This window comes from Mandrillus leucophaeus, unplaced genomic scaffold, assembly GCF_000951045.1.
Source record: "Mandrillus leucophaeus isolate KB7577 unplaced genomic scaffold, Mleu.le_1.0 Scaffold1090, whole genome shotgun sequence".
Lineage (NCBI taxonomy): Eukaryota > Metazoa > Chordata > Mammalia > Primates > Cercopithecidae > Mandrillus > Mandrillus leucophaeus.
Window position 1 is genome coordinate 474049 of NW_012099099.1, and position 16152 is coordinate 490200.

The 16152-nt window shown below is 35.7% G+C and overlaps 1 protein-coding gene across 1 annotated transcript in view; it reads right to left on the reverse strand.

Moving 5' to 3' along the window:
* FOCAD (focadhesin) overlaps positions 1-16152 on the reverse strand; it is a 339855-nt gene that overhangs the window by 255882 nt on the left and 67821 nt on the right. Inside the window, exon 5 of the mRNA XM_011988811.1 lies at positions 11512-11616. Coding sequence (XP_011844201.1) covers positions 11512-11616 — 105 coding nt within the window. The remainder of the gene's footprint in view (positions 1-11511; positions 11617-16152) is intronic.

A 16152-nucleotide genomic window follows, 5' to 3' on the forward strand; every position in this document is an offset into this window, starting at 1 on the left:
TAAAAGCCTTAAAATGGAAAACAAATGTAAAATCATTCCTTTACAAAACATAGAATAAAGGGCATTAAAGAATATTCATGCTAATTTGGATATGACAGAAAATGAAGTTATTTTCCTACTTAAAATATTATAATTAGAGCATTTAAAATTCAATAAAGCTAAGTATAGCTCAGTCTTGCTGTATTCAAGAGTTGATTATTACATTTATGGATTACTCAAGATTTTTCTTTACTTTCTTCCTCTCACCCACTGCTTGTTAGCCTTTCCATTTTTTCAGATATATCCAACTGAGAAAGGTCAAGGTAAATGAAAGGATCCACAGTTTAACTGAGTCAAGTTAACAACTTTAAATTGGAAGCATTACTGATCAAAAAAGGGGAGAATGTGGTATGAAAAATGCCAAAACACAACCTGAGTCATGCCTCAAATTTCTAATTATCCCCAAACCGGCTATTTAAGTTATGTTGCCTAACAACGCTTTATTCAAAAGGATAGATGGGCTGATGAATCAGCCCGATCACTTGTAAATAAAACTAACAGTAGCAGACAATAAGCTATACAAGTTTTGAAAAAATAAACACAAACATGACACATTATCATCATTATTATTATTTATATTAATATATGCAGTGACTACAGAACATTATTGGAATCACTTACTATTATGCAGCCATGTCCATATCTCAGAAAATAGAAGTGGAGAGGTGAGATAAAATTGTGAGGGAAAAGAACTGAATTAAAAGAATCAAAAGTTCCAAATTTACATCCTGGCTCTGCCACAAATCACGTGATCTCACGCAAGAGAATCAACCTCTCTTGGCCAAAGTTTCTTCACCAATAATAAAATAAGGCGATCAGACTAAATACCTTCCAGAGCGAATACTGTATAACCCAAGCCACCCATTAAAACCCTAACCTTAGTACTGCTCAGGACTACAGATGCAAACAAACCCTGCAAAGGCAAAAAGTATTAAAGATGGCAGCTCTCAGCTACTAATAATTCTATCCCAAGCTTAAATGGCTCTAAGTCCAATGTCTAATAAAAGCTAAGTCCTCAAAAAAAAGGACTTCTATTTTTAGCTCAGAGATAAATCACCCTATTTTTTTATTTCAGAAGGAAGTAAAGTACTATGTCCGCAGAAATTTTTAAATCAGAATTTTCTAACTCCTGAGATAGCCAATAGATTCTGCTTTCTCCTTAAAAGAGAATGACATTATTTCTAAAGATCAAGATCAATACAAACCAGGCAACCAGGTCACCCTTCATTGGTCTCTAGTGCCTATAATGTCTCTCTTACTGTGTGCATTTTTTTTGGGGGGGGGGGTTGTTGTTGTTGTTGTTGTTGTTGTTGTTGTTCTATAATAGATGATCCAATTTGTTGTACATTCTTTGGCACTTCCCCATTTCGTGATTTACAAGTATTTTAATTGCTATTTTAAGTAAAGCATTTAATACCTAGCAAATAGAAGAACTACAGAAGTGGGTACAATTATGATTATCATCAGGATAGGTTTGTTTCTTAAATTACAGCATAAGCAGTATGAAAGCTGGGTATGTGTCTTTTTAATCTTTTTGTTTCCCTTTCAGTGCCAAATGCCTATCTACAATAAATGTAATTATCACACACATACTTTCCCCAAATCACCTTCTTAAACTCTTAAACTGGTTGATTCATGTTGTTGCAAATGACAAAATAAACTGGATCATGGGAAGCCAATTTATCACAGTCCCTCTAGCACATTGTCCCAAAGTCAACGCTGTTCAGAGAAAAAAAGCACAGAGGACGCACACAGAGTTGGTACCTAACACTTCAATATTCCCACTCTTTATTAATATCATCAACAGCACAGATCAGTACAGTACATGTATCCTAACAGAACGGAGTGAGGAAGGAATGAATGATAAATGCATAGTTCCCCCAGACTAGCAGAGGCAATGATAAAATATGTAACTGGATTCACCTTTCCAAGTATAAATACATCTATCCTAATAGAAATGAGGGGGTTAAAAAAAATACTCTGTGGTAGGCAAATCAAAAAGCAAAAGTTATTTGTAACCTTTAGGTCACCTCAACCTTCTTGTTACATCTCTGAATATAGGAAAGCTATGATTTGATTTACATCATAAATTCAGCGACAGACACAGATTGCCTTTTCTGTGTGAGGAAACAATGCCTGCAGTCACCATGCATTTTCATGTATGCAGCTGTGACCCTGGCGCTTTCAGAAGCATTGCATAGCACTTACTACATCAAATATGCATTTTAAAAGCATTTCTCTACCTGCTCTGAATTTTGATTTGAAACTGCTGGTTAGAAGCTAAAAAGAGATTTTTTTTTAATCTGCAGATTTTAAGTTAAAAGATGCATAATATAAAATTATGAAGACTCCACCATGAATATTACTATAAAAAAGAAATAATAATTCAAAAGGAAAAACTAAACAATAATTGTGAATTTCTGTAGATCCTATAACATAATTTTAAGACAAATGCATCTTTATCCTTCCTACATAAGCTCCTAGAAAAAGACTTGGAGCAAAGCAATTGTAATTTTGTCATTTTTGAGTGACAACATCTTTTCTTTGAGTCTATAAGGCAGAGACAGTATAAGATTCCTTTCTTTGAAAATATACTTCCTATTACAATGATTCTCCCCCAACAATGAACCTTTCCCAGAATCCCTTTTAGAGGGCCAGGGTTTTAATGCAATGGTGCCTGACAACGTCAAAAGTCTGGAACTATTTTAAGTACAAGGTAATTGGTTAGGGGGAAACATAAATGTACTTAGGGATCCACAACCTTCCTTTCATTAAGTTGTGTGCTATGATCACTTGGTGGGGGGGACACTTAGAGACAAACAAATAGGCTAATAAGTAAAAATTACAACATTTTTGTGGCCTTAAAGACATTTATCAGCAAACTATAACACCAATCTTTCAATTAAACATCTACAATTAGAAGACATATAAAGTGTTTTCTGGTGGCTACTGCTAACTGGAAGACTGTATGATGGGTGCAGCTTATTCTAAAAGTAAATCCTAGGTGTAAACCCCAGGTGATTCGACCCATAAATTGTGAACAAAGACTTTCCTGAATAGAAAAGAGGAAGGAAAAGAGGAAATGAAAACAGGAGCAAAACATGTAGCTAGAGAGAAAGAATGGAACTGCAAAGAGACAGATGGCCCTTGCAAAGTACTACTGGCTATGTTTTCTCAATTACTTTCCTATCTTATTCTTTATCCTTAACTCTGCTGGGCTTTTTCAGGAGCGGATCTGACTACATCCTTTCCCATCTTCTTTCTCTGATTTTTCTATAATGATTCCTACAAGCCCACTGAAACCATATGTAAAATTTTTAGTATATATGCATGTGTACATTTTCTATAACAGGAGAAAGTCCAAAACTTTTATGTAATTCTTAAAGAAGGTCCTGACTACCCTCCCAAAAAAGGCTACATACCAGTAAATTAAACCTAAGTATATCTAAGGTAGTTGCTACAATTCAGTCTCATTAGAACTTCTGCTTTCAAAAACACTACAAAGACCATTTCCAAAAAAAAAAAAAAAAGTTATATGATATGTTCTGTCCAGAAATGGTGGCTCCCTGAGTGTAAGTTTTTGTAACTTCAGTAAAATAAAAATAAAATTAATTATTGCATTAATGTATTCCACTGGTTTCAATCCCTTATGGCAGCTTGATTGTAGAGGTGTCATACTTACATTATGCTAAGTAAAACCAAACATTTATACCTCAGGAGATCCCTTCAGATAATATATTCAAGTATTGAAATAATCAACCCCCCAAAAGCAAAATGCTCACTTTGAAAACAAAGCCATATGATAATAGCTGACAGTCGATTTTTTTAAGAGTTAGAGGATGAGCAACATCATTGAGAAACAGTAAATATAATAATGAAATGTATCTAGATATGAAAAACAACTAAACTACTCTAAGGACTACAGTTCATTTTCAGTAACTTACAAAAAGTAGTTTACCTTTAAAATATATATAAAAAGCAAAAAAACACTAAAAATGCAAATAGGTAAATAAAATTTTATATCTATGGAATAGATTAAAAGGAATGAAGTATGGATGCATGCTACAACATGAAGGAAACCTTGAAAACATTATGCTAAGTGAAAGACGCCACACTGCATTGTTCCATTTATAAGGTAAATCCAAAGACACAAATAGTAGTGTTTTCCAGGGGCTGGGAATAGAGTATTGGGGAATGACTGACAATGCATATGAGGTTTCTTTTTGGGGTGATGAAAATATTCTGGAATTAGACAGTGATGATGGTTACATCACTTTGTGATCATAAACAAAATCTACTGATTTGTACACTTTAAGAGTGAATTTTATAGTATGTAAATTATGTCTCAATAAAAAGGCATTTAAAATATATCAAACTTAACTCAGCCACATATTATTTTTAATTAACCTTTTTTCGATTTTAGAAAGCACATGTATCAGCAGCATAAGTATACTGCTAATGTAAAAAAAAAAAAATTAACTTGGATTTCCCTTAGAAAATAAGTCCGAATCAGAATCTGATTTATCTCCTTAATATCCTTGATTGATAGCTTAATAGTCATTTCCACCTCTAAACCATATAGCTAACTCTTTTGCCACTAATAAACATAAAGGGAGTGGTGCAGTTGGGAAAATCACCATTTTGTAGTCATCACAGTGAAAACTGGTTGGGAGTACTGAGCTTAATGAGGAGCAGAATATTTGCATGGTCTCAAAATGTATTCCCCACAGATTGCTTATTAGTTCAAAAAAATGATAACTATTCAGTACAGAAACCACACAACACCTTGACTGGGTAACCAAAATTAAAATCCCCAATGAGAGGCAAGATGGACACCAGTACCTCCACATGTGATTATCCTCAGAAGGACACAGCATCATTTATATGGAATTCAAAAATGCCAACATCATGAAAAACAAAGAAGGATGAGAAACAGTTCCAGATGTTAAAAGGCTAAAAAGGTGTGGCAACCAAAGGCAACATGTGATCCTAAACTAGATCTCATACATTAAAAAGTAAAAAGGCAAAAGGTAGGACATTATTGAGACAATGGACAAAACTGGAATATGGACTGTATATTATAAAAAGTAATATCAATGTTCAATTTTATATTCTGGTTATATAAGAGAATATCGTTGTTCTTAGAAAACACATTCTTAAATGTATGCAATTTACTCTCAAATGTTTTTTATTAATTATACAGAGATAATGAGAATTCAAATGTGGCAAAGAGCAAAATCACTAATAAATCTGGGTACATGGCACATGGGAGTCTTTGGTACTATTCTTGTAACTTTTCTGGAACTTTAAAATTATTTCAAGATAGTAAGCTAAAAATAAACGTTTTTAATGACTTCCCACTGCTCTTTAAGTACAACCCACTCTTTGCCATGGCCTTGCATATTCTAGCCCATGCCTACCTCTCCTGAGCCAATGTCCCAGCCTCACACTCCCTAGAGCACTAAACTCCAACCACTCTGCCTCCTGTTAGTTCCTCTCATGGGCCAAGCTTCTGGGCACTTGCTTTTCCTACGTCTGAAACACTCTTCCTGCACTCTTCATGCAGCTGGCTCCGTGTCTTCCTTCAAAACAGACAATAGGAGAAAATGCAAAAACAATGCTTAAAAAGCAAGTTATTGAAATTAAAAATGGAGCTACATTTTGATATCCACAACCGCAAACTGGTCTTTGTGCAGTTAAATCAGCATTTATCTTGGGCTTGCTCTTGCTTTTCTTTATTTGATGGCCTTAAGGGATGACTGCATTTGCTCTCAGTGATAAGGAAAAAAATCAATATGAATTACAAAATATCTCAGCCTTTAGGATATACATCTTTAAGTCCTCAAACTTAACTCTCCCTCCAAATAAGCTACATACTACTACACAAAGAGATGAACAAATACAAACATAGGGCGCATAACTTTAATCTACTCAGGGTACAATCATCCATTACTGTTGGCCTAATTGCCCACTTCAGAGCACACCATCTGCCACAAACATTTAATATTCCCTTATTTCAGAAAGTACAGCTTGATGTTTACCAGACCAAACCCTCCCACAAACAAGATTCTTAACATTTGATATTTGTGCATGTCAGCCACTGTCTGGCACATCAAAAAAATACACGAATTCTGGAACAAGCAGTTACTGCTCATGAATTCACAGCTATTTCCTCACTTTAGCTGAGGGAAGAGAGATCTTTAAAAGATTGCCGTAATATGAATATGCAGAGAAAAAATTAAAAGCAAAAGCACATGATATAATTTCATGGGGAAAATGGCATCTTACAAAGCAAATAAGAAAATTAGCCTCTAATACTTTACAACCCATGAAAATTTAGTTATTCTTCCCTGCAACCAAAATACCAGCCAAATATTGATTCTCTGCCCCACTTCCTGCACAATCGATATTAGAAAATGTTTAGATAGGCCCAGCACCAAGGTTCACACCTGTAATTCCAGCACTTTGGGAGGCCAAGGCAGGTGGATCGCTTGAGCTCAGGAGTTCGAGACCAGCCTGGACAACATAGCAAAATCCTGTCTCTACAAAAAATTAGCAGGGCATAGTGTAGCACCTGTAGTCTCAGCTGCTGGGGAAGGTGAGGTGGGAGGATAGCTTGAGCCTGGGAGGCAGAGGTTGCAGTGAGCCAAGACTGCACCACTGCACTCCAGCCTGGGTGACAGAGTGAGACCTTGTCTCAAAAAAAAAAAAAAAAAAAAAAAAGTTTAAATAACTTAAATATAAGTGTGTTACAGAAAAGACGGGTTCTAGCTAAACAAAAGAAAATTCAGACCAAATAAAAAAGGGAGAAAAAAAGAAAGTGTGAACTAAACGATACCACATAGTGGTTTAAAAAAAATGTCAATTAGTATAACTAGAAAGGGGCTTCTGAAATTCTTGAAAATAGTACCTGCATCAGAGTTCACAAACTTGTTGCCCATGGATTGCATCTTGTAAGCAGATGTGTTTTGTCTACCTACCCCTACATTTTAAAAAATTTGAATTGGTTGTCAGCATTCAGTCAAAAGATTTCACATAAAAATTTTATTTATATTGAAAAATCTGAACATGTGGCAACAATGAAGTCCCATTGTTTCATGGCAACAATTGGCCAGCAGTTCTGCACCCTTACCTGCACACTGGAAATCACACGGGAAGCTTTTAAAAAGATACCAACACCTCAGACCAACCCTTCAGTCATTCTGGGTAAAGGCCAATCATCTATATATTTCAAAGCTCCTAAGAGGGCTCTAATGTGCAGCCAGAGTTGAGACTCATGGGCCTAGAGTTTTATACTTGGCATATGCTCTTTAGCTATTCACAGTAGCCAAATGTACTGCACTATGCTTCCAGTTACAAAGGTAACTGAGAGTTGCAGCCCTATTTAAATATTTATGCCAAATCTTGTTTAAGCCACAAAGCTAAAGAAAAGACTGCTTAGAAAGGAGGGTCCAGTTCAGCAATATGAACTGTATTAACTACACATGATTCTAATCCAGCGTTTCTCAAAGCCTGGTCAGTAAACCACCTCCATTCAAATCTCGTGTTAAAAATGCACAAGTCTGGGCCATGTTCCAGACATTAAAAACTCCAAAGACGAGCTCCTTATGCACAGTAAACAAGTGTCAGTTTCTAAGAGGATGTTCAAGATTCTCTTCCCCTCCTCCTCCCACAACCACCTACCCACCGTCTGACCATGAAGAACACTAACATGTGTTGGAGCCACGGAATTTTTTCATTGAACAAATCCATGATCTCTTACATTTTCTCTCTAGCATCCAAAGCTGGCTTGCTCTCTTTGGACTGCTTTTCCTTTACAGTCACTCTTTGCTTCTGCTCTTGGCCTCTCTATTGTCCATGACTGACACATGTAAGACAAATTTGGTGCCTTGGTACTTAGAAAGATATAGACTTCTTGCCACCCAAATAGAGAAAAAGAGGCATGGTTAAGCCACCCAAGATCCCGTCTAGTCTACCTCAAGGGAAACCTTGAAGTTCACATATGGTACCATCAAGCTCCCAGATACTGAAGCAATAGTTTTCATGTGTAATCCACAAATTACATATTTCCATATCATTGAGCAACTGGATAACATGCTGATTCCTGAGTCTCACACAAAACCTACTGAATGAGTAAGAATCTCTGGCAAGTAGGATTCAGAAGCTGTACTTTCAACACACTGCCCCAGTGGTTCTTATGCAAGACAAGTGTGAAAACCACTAAGCTCTAGGTACAATAAAAAGAACACCATCTCTAGAGCTCCGTCATAAAATTCAGAGGGGCTAAGGGAAGTCACTGCCTAATATTCTTGGTTCTCATATCTCTCCTTTTCTGTCCACTCCCATACTGGTACAACTTACTCGGTTCAGCACAGACCATTTAAGATGACCAAGTATTCTGTTGTACCGTAATTCAAATTAATCAGCTATTAGGAGAAAAAGAAGTAAGAAATACTTAAGCCCCAACTGAATACTGGCATAGCGCTTAATACCATAAAAACACAGATTAGCTGCATACCCAGAAAGCTTACATTTATTTGTCATACTCCTTCTATTTTAAATTAATCCTACAGAATAACTGGAAAATACCTCTCAGTGGAGTTCTAAGTTTCTCATATCCCTTTTATGCTTTCATACACAGCTCATCAGTTGCCTCTTTAAGGCTGGATGATATTGCTAACCAACATGTGGCAAAGAAGGCTCTAAAACAGCATGACAATTTTATGCTTGACTCAGGTAATCATAGCTCTCTTGAGGGGAATATGCTCTTCAGGCTCACCTCTCCTCTGTTTCTGCCATCCACAATCCCCCTTGGAGGAACTTAAGGCTCTTATACACTCGATTACACTCTACTGATTTATAGTGCCAAACGGTCATTCACATAAGAGCTCTCCATAAACATTACCGGATTATGCCAATTCAGGTGACTGATTATGGACCTCTTAAGGTGCCACGTTATCTAAAGACAACCCTATGTATCCAATTCTTTTCAGCTTCTCAAACTAGTCTTCCTATCCACACCTTGCACCAATTGCCTTTTGAAACAAGACTGAAGTTAAAAGAACCAACTACAGGAAAAAATGAATTAACAGGTCAAACATTACAGATAATTAAAGGTCTAACAATTGCACATGGTGAAGACAATCAGAATTAAAATGAGTAACCCAAATTCTCTGCATCATAGAAAACTTCTTTTTACCATCATATAAACTGATGCTTCTTATACTTTAAGGTGCCTATAAATTACCTAGAAAATGTTTCTAAAATGCAGTTCTGACTCTGGCACTCTGAGATGGAGTCCAAGGTTCTGCATTCTTCACAGGTATGCTGATGCTGCGGTAGCTCTGCTACTCAATAGTGTGGTAGGGCAACAGCAGCATCACCTGGGAGCCTGTTAGACAAGAATCTTGAGCCCACACTAGACTAAGGAAAAAGATTCTGCACTTCATCAAGGTCCCCAAGTAATTAGGATGCACATTTTAGAGCAGCTGACACACCATTTTGTACTCACTGTGAATGACAATCACCTAGGACACTTTTAAAACCACTAGGCCTCATGACAGAGATTCTGATTCATTTTGTCTAGGGTATTTGATTGTTCCCATGTTTGTCACTTTTTAAGCACACCCAGGTGGTTCTAATGAGCAGCCAGTGTTGGGAACCATTGAACTAAAAATACTTCCCTGAGCAGGGAGAAAATATGGAGTGACTGCTAATTGGTAAGGAATTTCTTTGGGGATGATGAAGATGTTCTAAAATTGCTTATGGTGATGGTGGCATAACGCTGTGAATAGAGTAAAAGTCACTGAATCACACATTTTAAATGGGTCAGTCATATGTGAATTATATCCCCATAAAACTGTTACATAAAAATTTCAATTAAAAACTTCAACAGCTTCCCTATTTAAAAATAAATAAGCCCCTCTTAACAACAACTAAATTGAATTATTTTCTATCCTGAACTCTAGCCCAAGAGTTTGAATTTCTTTCTAAAAAGGAGGAAGTGCAGATATTTATCCAGAAATATTAACATCTGCTCATTTACTCTGCAGGCTCAATTCTAGTCAAGGCAATGGATAAAGAATAAACCCTTACATCACAAAGGACACCACTACTTAAAAAAAGAAAAGCATGTTTACCAATTTGGAAAGCTTTACTCTGCACACCTCAAGTTTTCATAGTATTTTCCAAAAAAAAAAATTTCCTTTTGCTTCCCTTAAAAATAAATCAGTTAATTCATTGTACCACATTCTTCCAACTTGTATGTTTGAAGATATTCACAAAATATGTTAAGAAAAAAATATAAAATGCAAATCTTGACCTTGCTTAAAAAATTGCCTTAAACAATAATATCCTTGTAAAAATAAGAGATCACAAGTATCACTAAAAATTATAGGAAAGATCATGGTATATGAGATATACCATGACACAGACCATTCCATATACAGTATATGAGATACTACTTACTTATTATCAAAAAGAAAGCACTATAAATACAGGTAAGTAATAGACACTCCTCTGTATTTTGGAGACAAACTCTCTCGCACTTCTGATACCTGTGGTGTCAAATACTGAAGACTAAAGGTGCTATAAGATCAATTCAGTGGTGGCTCACAACAAAAGCACCTCATTTCCTTTCCCTGTTTGATCACCGTAGCCCATGTAAGCCATCTTCCCCACATGAATCAACGCCCTTCTTTATGGTTCCATGCTGTCATTCTTTTGAAGCAAACACATTCTGAATGCCTCACTGAACAGAGTTCCTAGGGCAACATACACTGATTACATGCATCTTCTGAGTCCTCTGCTAACTCAGAGCCCCTCTCTTAAGAAATGGCTTCCTGGGTCCTTCAAGGCAATAGGTAAGGTCACCTTCACAAGGGAGTATGATTCTCTCCCTTGACCACAACCCCCCCAGAAAATCCAGTGCATTGTAGTATTATTGCTGCTGCGTATATTTTATTTTTTTAAAACAATTCTACCTTATTACATTCTACAGATGACAAAGAAAAGACAAATCAACACTCCTAATTACTGACCTTGGCCTAAGTCACTCGGAAATAGCAGTCTCTTATTGCTTTTTATAGTAAGGCAGATTACCAACCTGCCTAACCTAAATCCCCTCTGCTTTAAGTATCTTTGTTCAAGGAAGTCTTCCATTTTCATAGTACTGTGAAGATGGTTACATACTCTAGAGCAAACAGAATAATCTGAGTTTTGGGTAAAAGATTTCAATTCCAAATTAGCAACCCTGAAACACACACTGGTGATACTCATCATGTTGTCAACTCTATCTCAATTCTCTGAGTCTTTGAAATGCTAACTTCCTGAGAGGTCAACACCCACAATCACTGTGTGCATATCCTGCTGAATTAAATAACTAATTCTTAATGGATTATCATGTCACAGTTAATAATTTCATTAAAAATTCACATTTGTTGAAGAAAAAAAATGAAAAGAGAAAAGGCTTACCTAATGGTATATATATTCTGAATATTCCTTTCCCCACCTTGTCCTTCCTTAAGAGCTTGCATTTGTAGTAATTTCATAATGGCTTTTATCAAGCCATGTGTATTTCTGTAAAGAAATATAGCATGTTAAATGTTATAGATAAAAAGTGAATATTCTAATAAGGTGCTTAATCCTATCATTTTAAAATAATTTTAATACTTGCCACCCAGATTAAACAGTAGCCACCCACAGGCACTCAACTCATTCTACAGTACAGCCCAAACCCATCCAACACATTTAAAGGAGAAGAAATGGAGCCAAAGAATCAAACCACAAACTTATCAATCATCTGCCTACATACTCTTGGGGGAAAATCAATCAGGAAAAAACAAACATTAGCCCACATAATTTCAAGCAGTGACCACATTGGTTACCCGCACTGAATGACCAAATCTTTCATTTATAAATATTAGCAGACCATGAAAAATAACCAAATATATGAAATGGATCAGCCACTCTAAAAAGTGGGCCAGGGAACCAATCAGAGCAAATAACTCCCATTAAAACAGAGCTAATAGAAAGGGAATAGCAATTTAAATTTTTTCCTTATTTTTGTAAGAGATAAGAGGATAAACATATCAAAAAGAAAAATAGGCTGCCTTTCTTAAAGAGCTCCCTGGAAAATAGAAAAAAAAATCTTAGAAACAAAAAACTCACTATTTGTTAAATTTAAAAAGTAATTTTTTTTTTTTTTTTTAGATGGAGTTTCATTTTTGTTGCCCAGCCTGGAATGCAACGGCATGATCTCAGCTCACTGCAACCTCCATCTCCTGGGTTCAAGTGATTCTCCTGCCTCAACCTCCCAAGTAGCTGGGATTACAGGCATGTGCCACCACACCTGGCTAATTTTGTATTTTGGGTAGAGAGAGGTTTCACCATGGTGGTCAGGTTGGTCTCAAACTCCTGACCTCAGGTGACCCGCCTGCCTCAGCCTCCCAAAGTGCTGGGATTACAGATGTGAGCCACTGTGCCCAGCCAAAAAGTAATTATTGTTTAATTATGCTTGTTAACATTTATTGAGCATTACCATAAGTTAAGCACTCTTCTAAGTTATTTTACTATGTCATTTACTATTCAGAACATAGTTGATTAGAAATCAATGTTAACTTTATTTTTGGGTTAGAACACTACTTGGACTTAATTAGGTATCATTTGTGGCATTTATGTGAGATGTTACTCAGTGTATTTTTTTATGGCATTTAAAGTTTTCCAACTGACAAAAGGTTTGACCACTTAGTAGACCTGCACAATCCAATATAGTAACAGCCACATGTGGCTACTGAGCACTAGTAATATGGTTAGTCCAAATTCAGATGTTCTATAAGTACAAAATACATGCTAGATTTAAAAGACTTTGGGACACAAAAAAAGAATATTAAATACCATGTATAATTTTTTGTATTAATTACATGTTAAAATAATATTTTTGATATATTGGGTTATATAAAATATATTATTAAAATTAATATCATCTATTTCTGGTTTTTTAATGTAGCTACTGGAAAATTCTAAATTACATATGTAGCTTGCCTTTGTGGCTAAAGTTGTATTTCTATTTCACAGCATTGCTATAGACACTCAAATGGTTTAGTGCCTAAATGGATTCTCTGGGGAGTATTGAGATTTCTTTTGCAGCTGAAGCATTCACAATCTACAATGGTATGTTTTCTCTTCCATATGGATCCTCTTAGGACCATGCAGTATAACTCATGGATGAATCTCTCATGACATATGTCACATGTCTATGGTTTCTCTCCTGTGTGGATCCTCTGGTGAACACAGAGGTACCAACACTTCATGAAGCCTTCTCCATTAAGATTCTATCTCCTATGTGTGTTCTCCAATGGATGTCAAATCGAGATTTGGCTTGCTCCCATGCTATACATTGGTACTGTGTCAATTCTATAGTACTTTGGCCCACAAAATGGCCAGTGAATCCCCCTGTAACTCAGTGAAAATTAAAATGGAAATTTTTTTGTAAACTAGAATGAAGTGTATTGCCTTAAGAAGGTCTGACTGCATGGCATCTCCTTGAGGACCTCCTTGGTAATCAAGGTATGGCCTTGTCTTCTTCCTTTGGAACTGCTCACATTCTTCTGAGAAACTTCTCTATTGACACTGAATTTCTAGACTCCTCTTACTCCAGAGCTTAGGAAAAAGATACCTCAACATCCAGACTTTTAAAATAAATTCCTTCTTTGCAATTCTTCACAACATTTACTTTTTCAGAATCAGAACCTTTTTATAACTGAGAACTCTGGACTATAAGGACGAGTATCTCCCAGTATATCCTCCAGTTCTTCATAACCCTTCACTACACCTTCCTTTACAAAGAGCTGGAGATCCCTCAACATAACTGCTCTATCACCAATTTATCAAGAACCTGTACCTAGTTACAAATGTCTGGACTCAGTCACAGGGCAGAGTTCATACAGCCTCCTCAGAAGTTCTATGGGATCTGACTCCTCCAAATATGTGATTTTTGTAAGCTAACTTACCAGGTCTCAGAGATGCAGTCCTGCAGCTATGACCCAGGCCTGTATCTAGATGTTATATGATGCCACGAAATATAAGATCTCATCATCACTAATTGGGTGAGCAATTCTGAGAATCCAGTATCTGACTAAAGCCTATCATAGGGAGTCTACTTTGGTCTGTCCTGGTGAAAGAGTCACTATATGTTTAGAAGTATTCTTGTCTTCTAGCCTTCGATGTCTATACAACTGAAAATCAGCTTTCAAGTCTGATTTAAGCTATTTATATGCTACTGAAGAAAGGCCAGGCTTCACCTAGTAATCTCGTAAGACCGCACTCTGAGCCTAATGATTAGTTGAAATGACCAGTGTTGACTGAATTTCTGACTGAATTTCTTCCAAAAAATGTGAATTAATTAAATAATCCTTTTTTGCATGTGAAACTATATTGGTTTTCCTTAACTATTTATTCATCATATGACCAGAGTTCTAGAGAAAACAGGTAACAGATCTATGGTTTTTATGGTCTCCTACCTTTTTATGAAAGCAGTGGAATCCAAGAGAAAAGAATAGACATCACATTTACTTTTAATTCCAAGGGATTCACAAATCACCAATGCTGATAAATGAACTCCAATTTTTTAAACTTTAAGTTAGGTCTCACTTACTCTTATCTGTGGATCCAGATTTTATTATGTAGATAACTGAGTCTATGCTGTATTTTCAGCAAGAGTGTAGGATGAGTAGATTATAATTTTTGAAAGATGATGGCATCAATCAAATTACATATAGAGAGCCATTCAAATGGTTACACATTTGCCTTAAATTTAATTGAAACTATCCCTCTCAACCCACTTGAAATAGACATTATGTATATTAATAAGTATTATGTTTAATAAATCTTATTTACATATTTCAATTGGATTGAGAGGGATACTTTCAGGTTAATATTTATTTAAAACCCTACTTCAATTCGAATTAACTACGGAATCTTGGGCAAGTCACTTAATGCCTAGGGATCTCAACATTCTCGTCTTTATAATCAAAAATCATAATAAGCCCATCTCTTATGTTGTTTTAAAAAAACTAAGAATAGTATGTTAGTAAATTACATGCTTTTTCAAAAAGTTGGGATAATTCAAAACTTATGCTATAACATAAAGATAATAATGTTCTTCCCTCTTTACAGATGAAGCTGTGTAAGCACAGGCATCAGAGTTAATGAATGCTGAAGCCTGGAATTTGCCTAAAGCTAACTACAAAGTCACCCTAACTCCTAAAAATCTCTAGTATTTTCCATCTCTTATTGCAAAATCTGCTTTTCTTGTTTTCAAGCCTTTGTTATTCTGGATCTGAGATCTACTCCTGCAAAATGAAAATTATTGTTGAATTCTGTATGATTTCATAAAGAGGTTATAGTAATCTGAATCACGCTAAAACTCAAAATAGTGAATTAAAAGAAAACATAACCACTGGAGAAGCAAAAGTCAAAGAAAATTTCACTGGACTTACATCTTCAAATTGAAAAAGCTTCCAAGTACTAAGCAAGATTTCTGAAATAATTGCTGACAATTCTCAAAGGATAAAAAAAAAAATCCTATGACCTCTTAAATTTTATAAAACAAAAAAAATTATAAAATAAAAACAACTAGACTTGCATCATTTCTAATTTGGCATCAGCATTCTTATCTACAAACAACAAAACTGAGAGAAGCAATGCATGTGGATTTGTAAGAGAAAGGCTTATAAAACTCAGTAAGTCCAAACATCTCCCCCCAAAAAAGTGAGTAACATACGAGAACAAAAGAAATATTTTCACACAAAAAACTCGGAAAACTTTTCTTAAAGAGGTTCTTCAGTTAAATTAGAATGCATGATTGCACAGCCTTGTAACTATACTGAAAACACCGAATTATATACTTTGAAAGTGATTTTATAATATTTCAATTATATCTCAATAAGCTGTTATTTTTTTAAAAGATAAAAAAAATTGAAGACGCCAGGCACAGAGGTTCATGCCTGTAAACCCAGCTACTCTGGTGGCTGGAAGCCAGAGGATCACTTGAGGTCAGGAGTTTGAGACTAGCCTGAGCAACAGAGAGAGATCCTGTTTCTTTAAAAAAAAAAA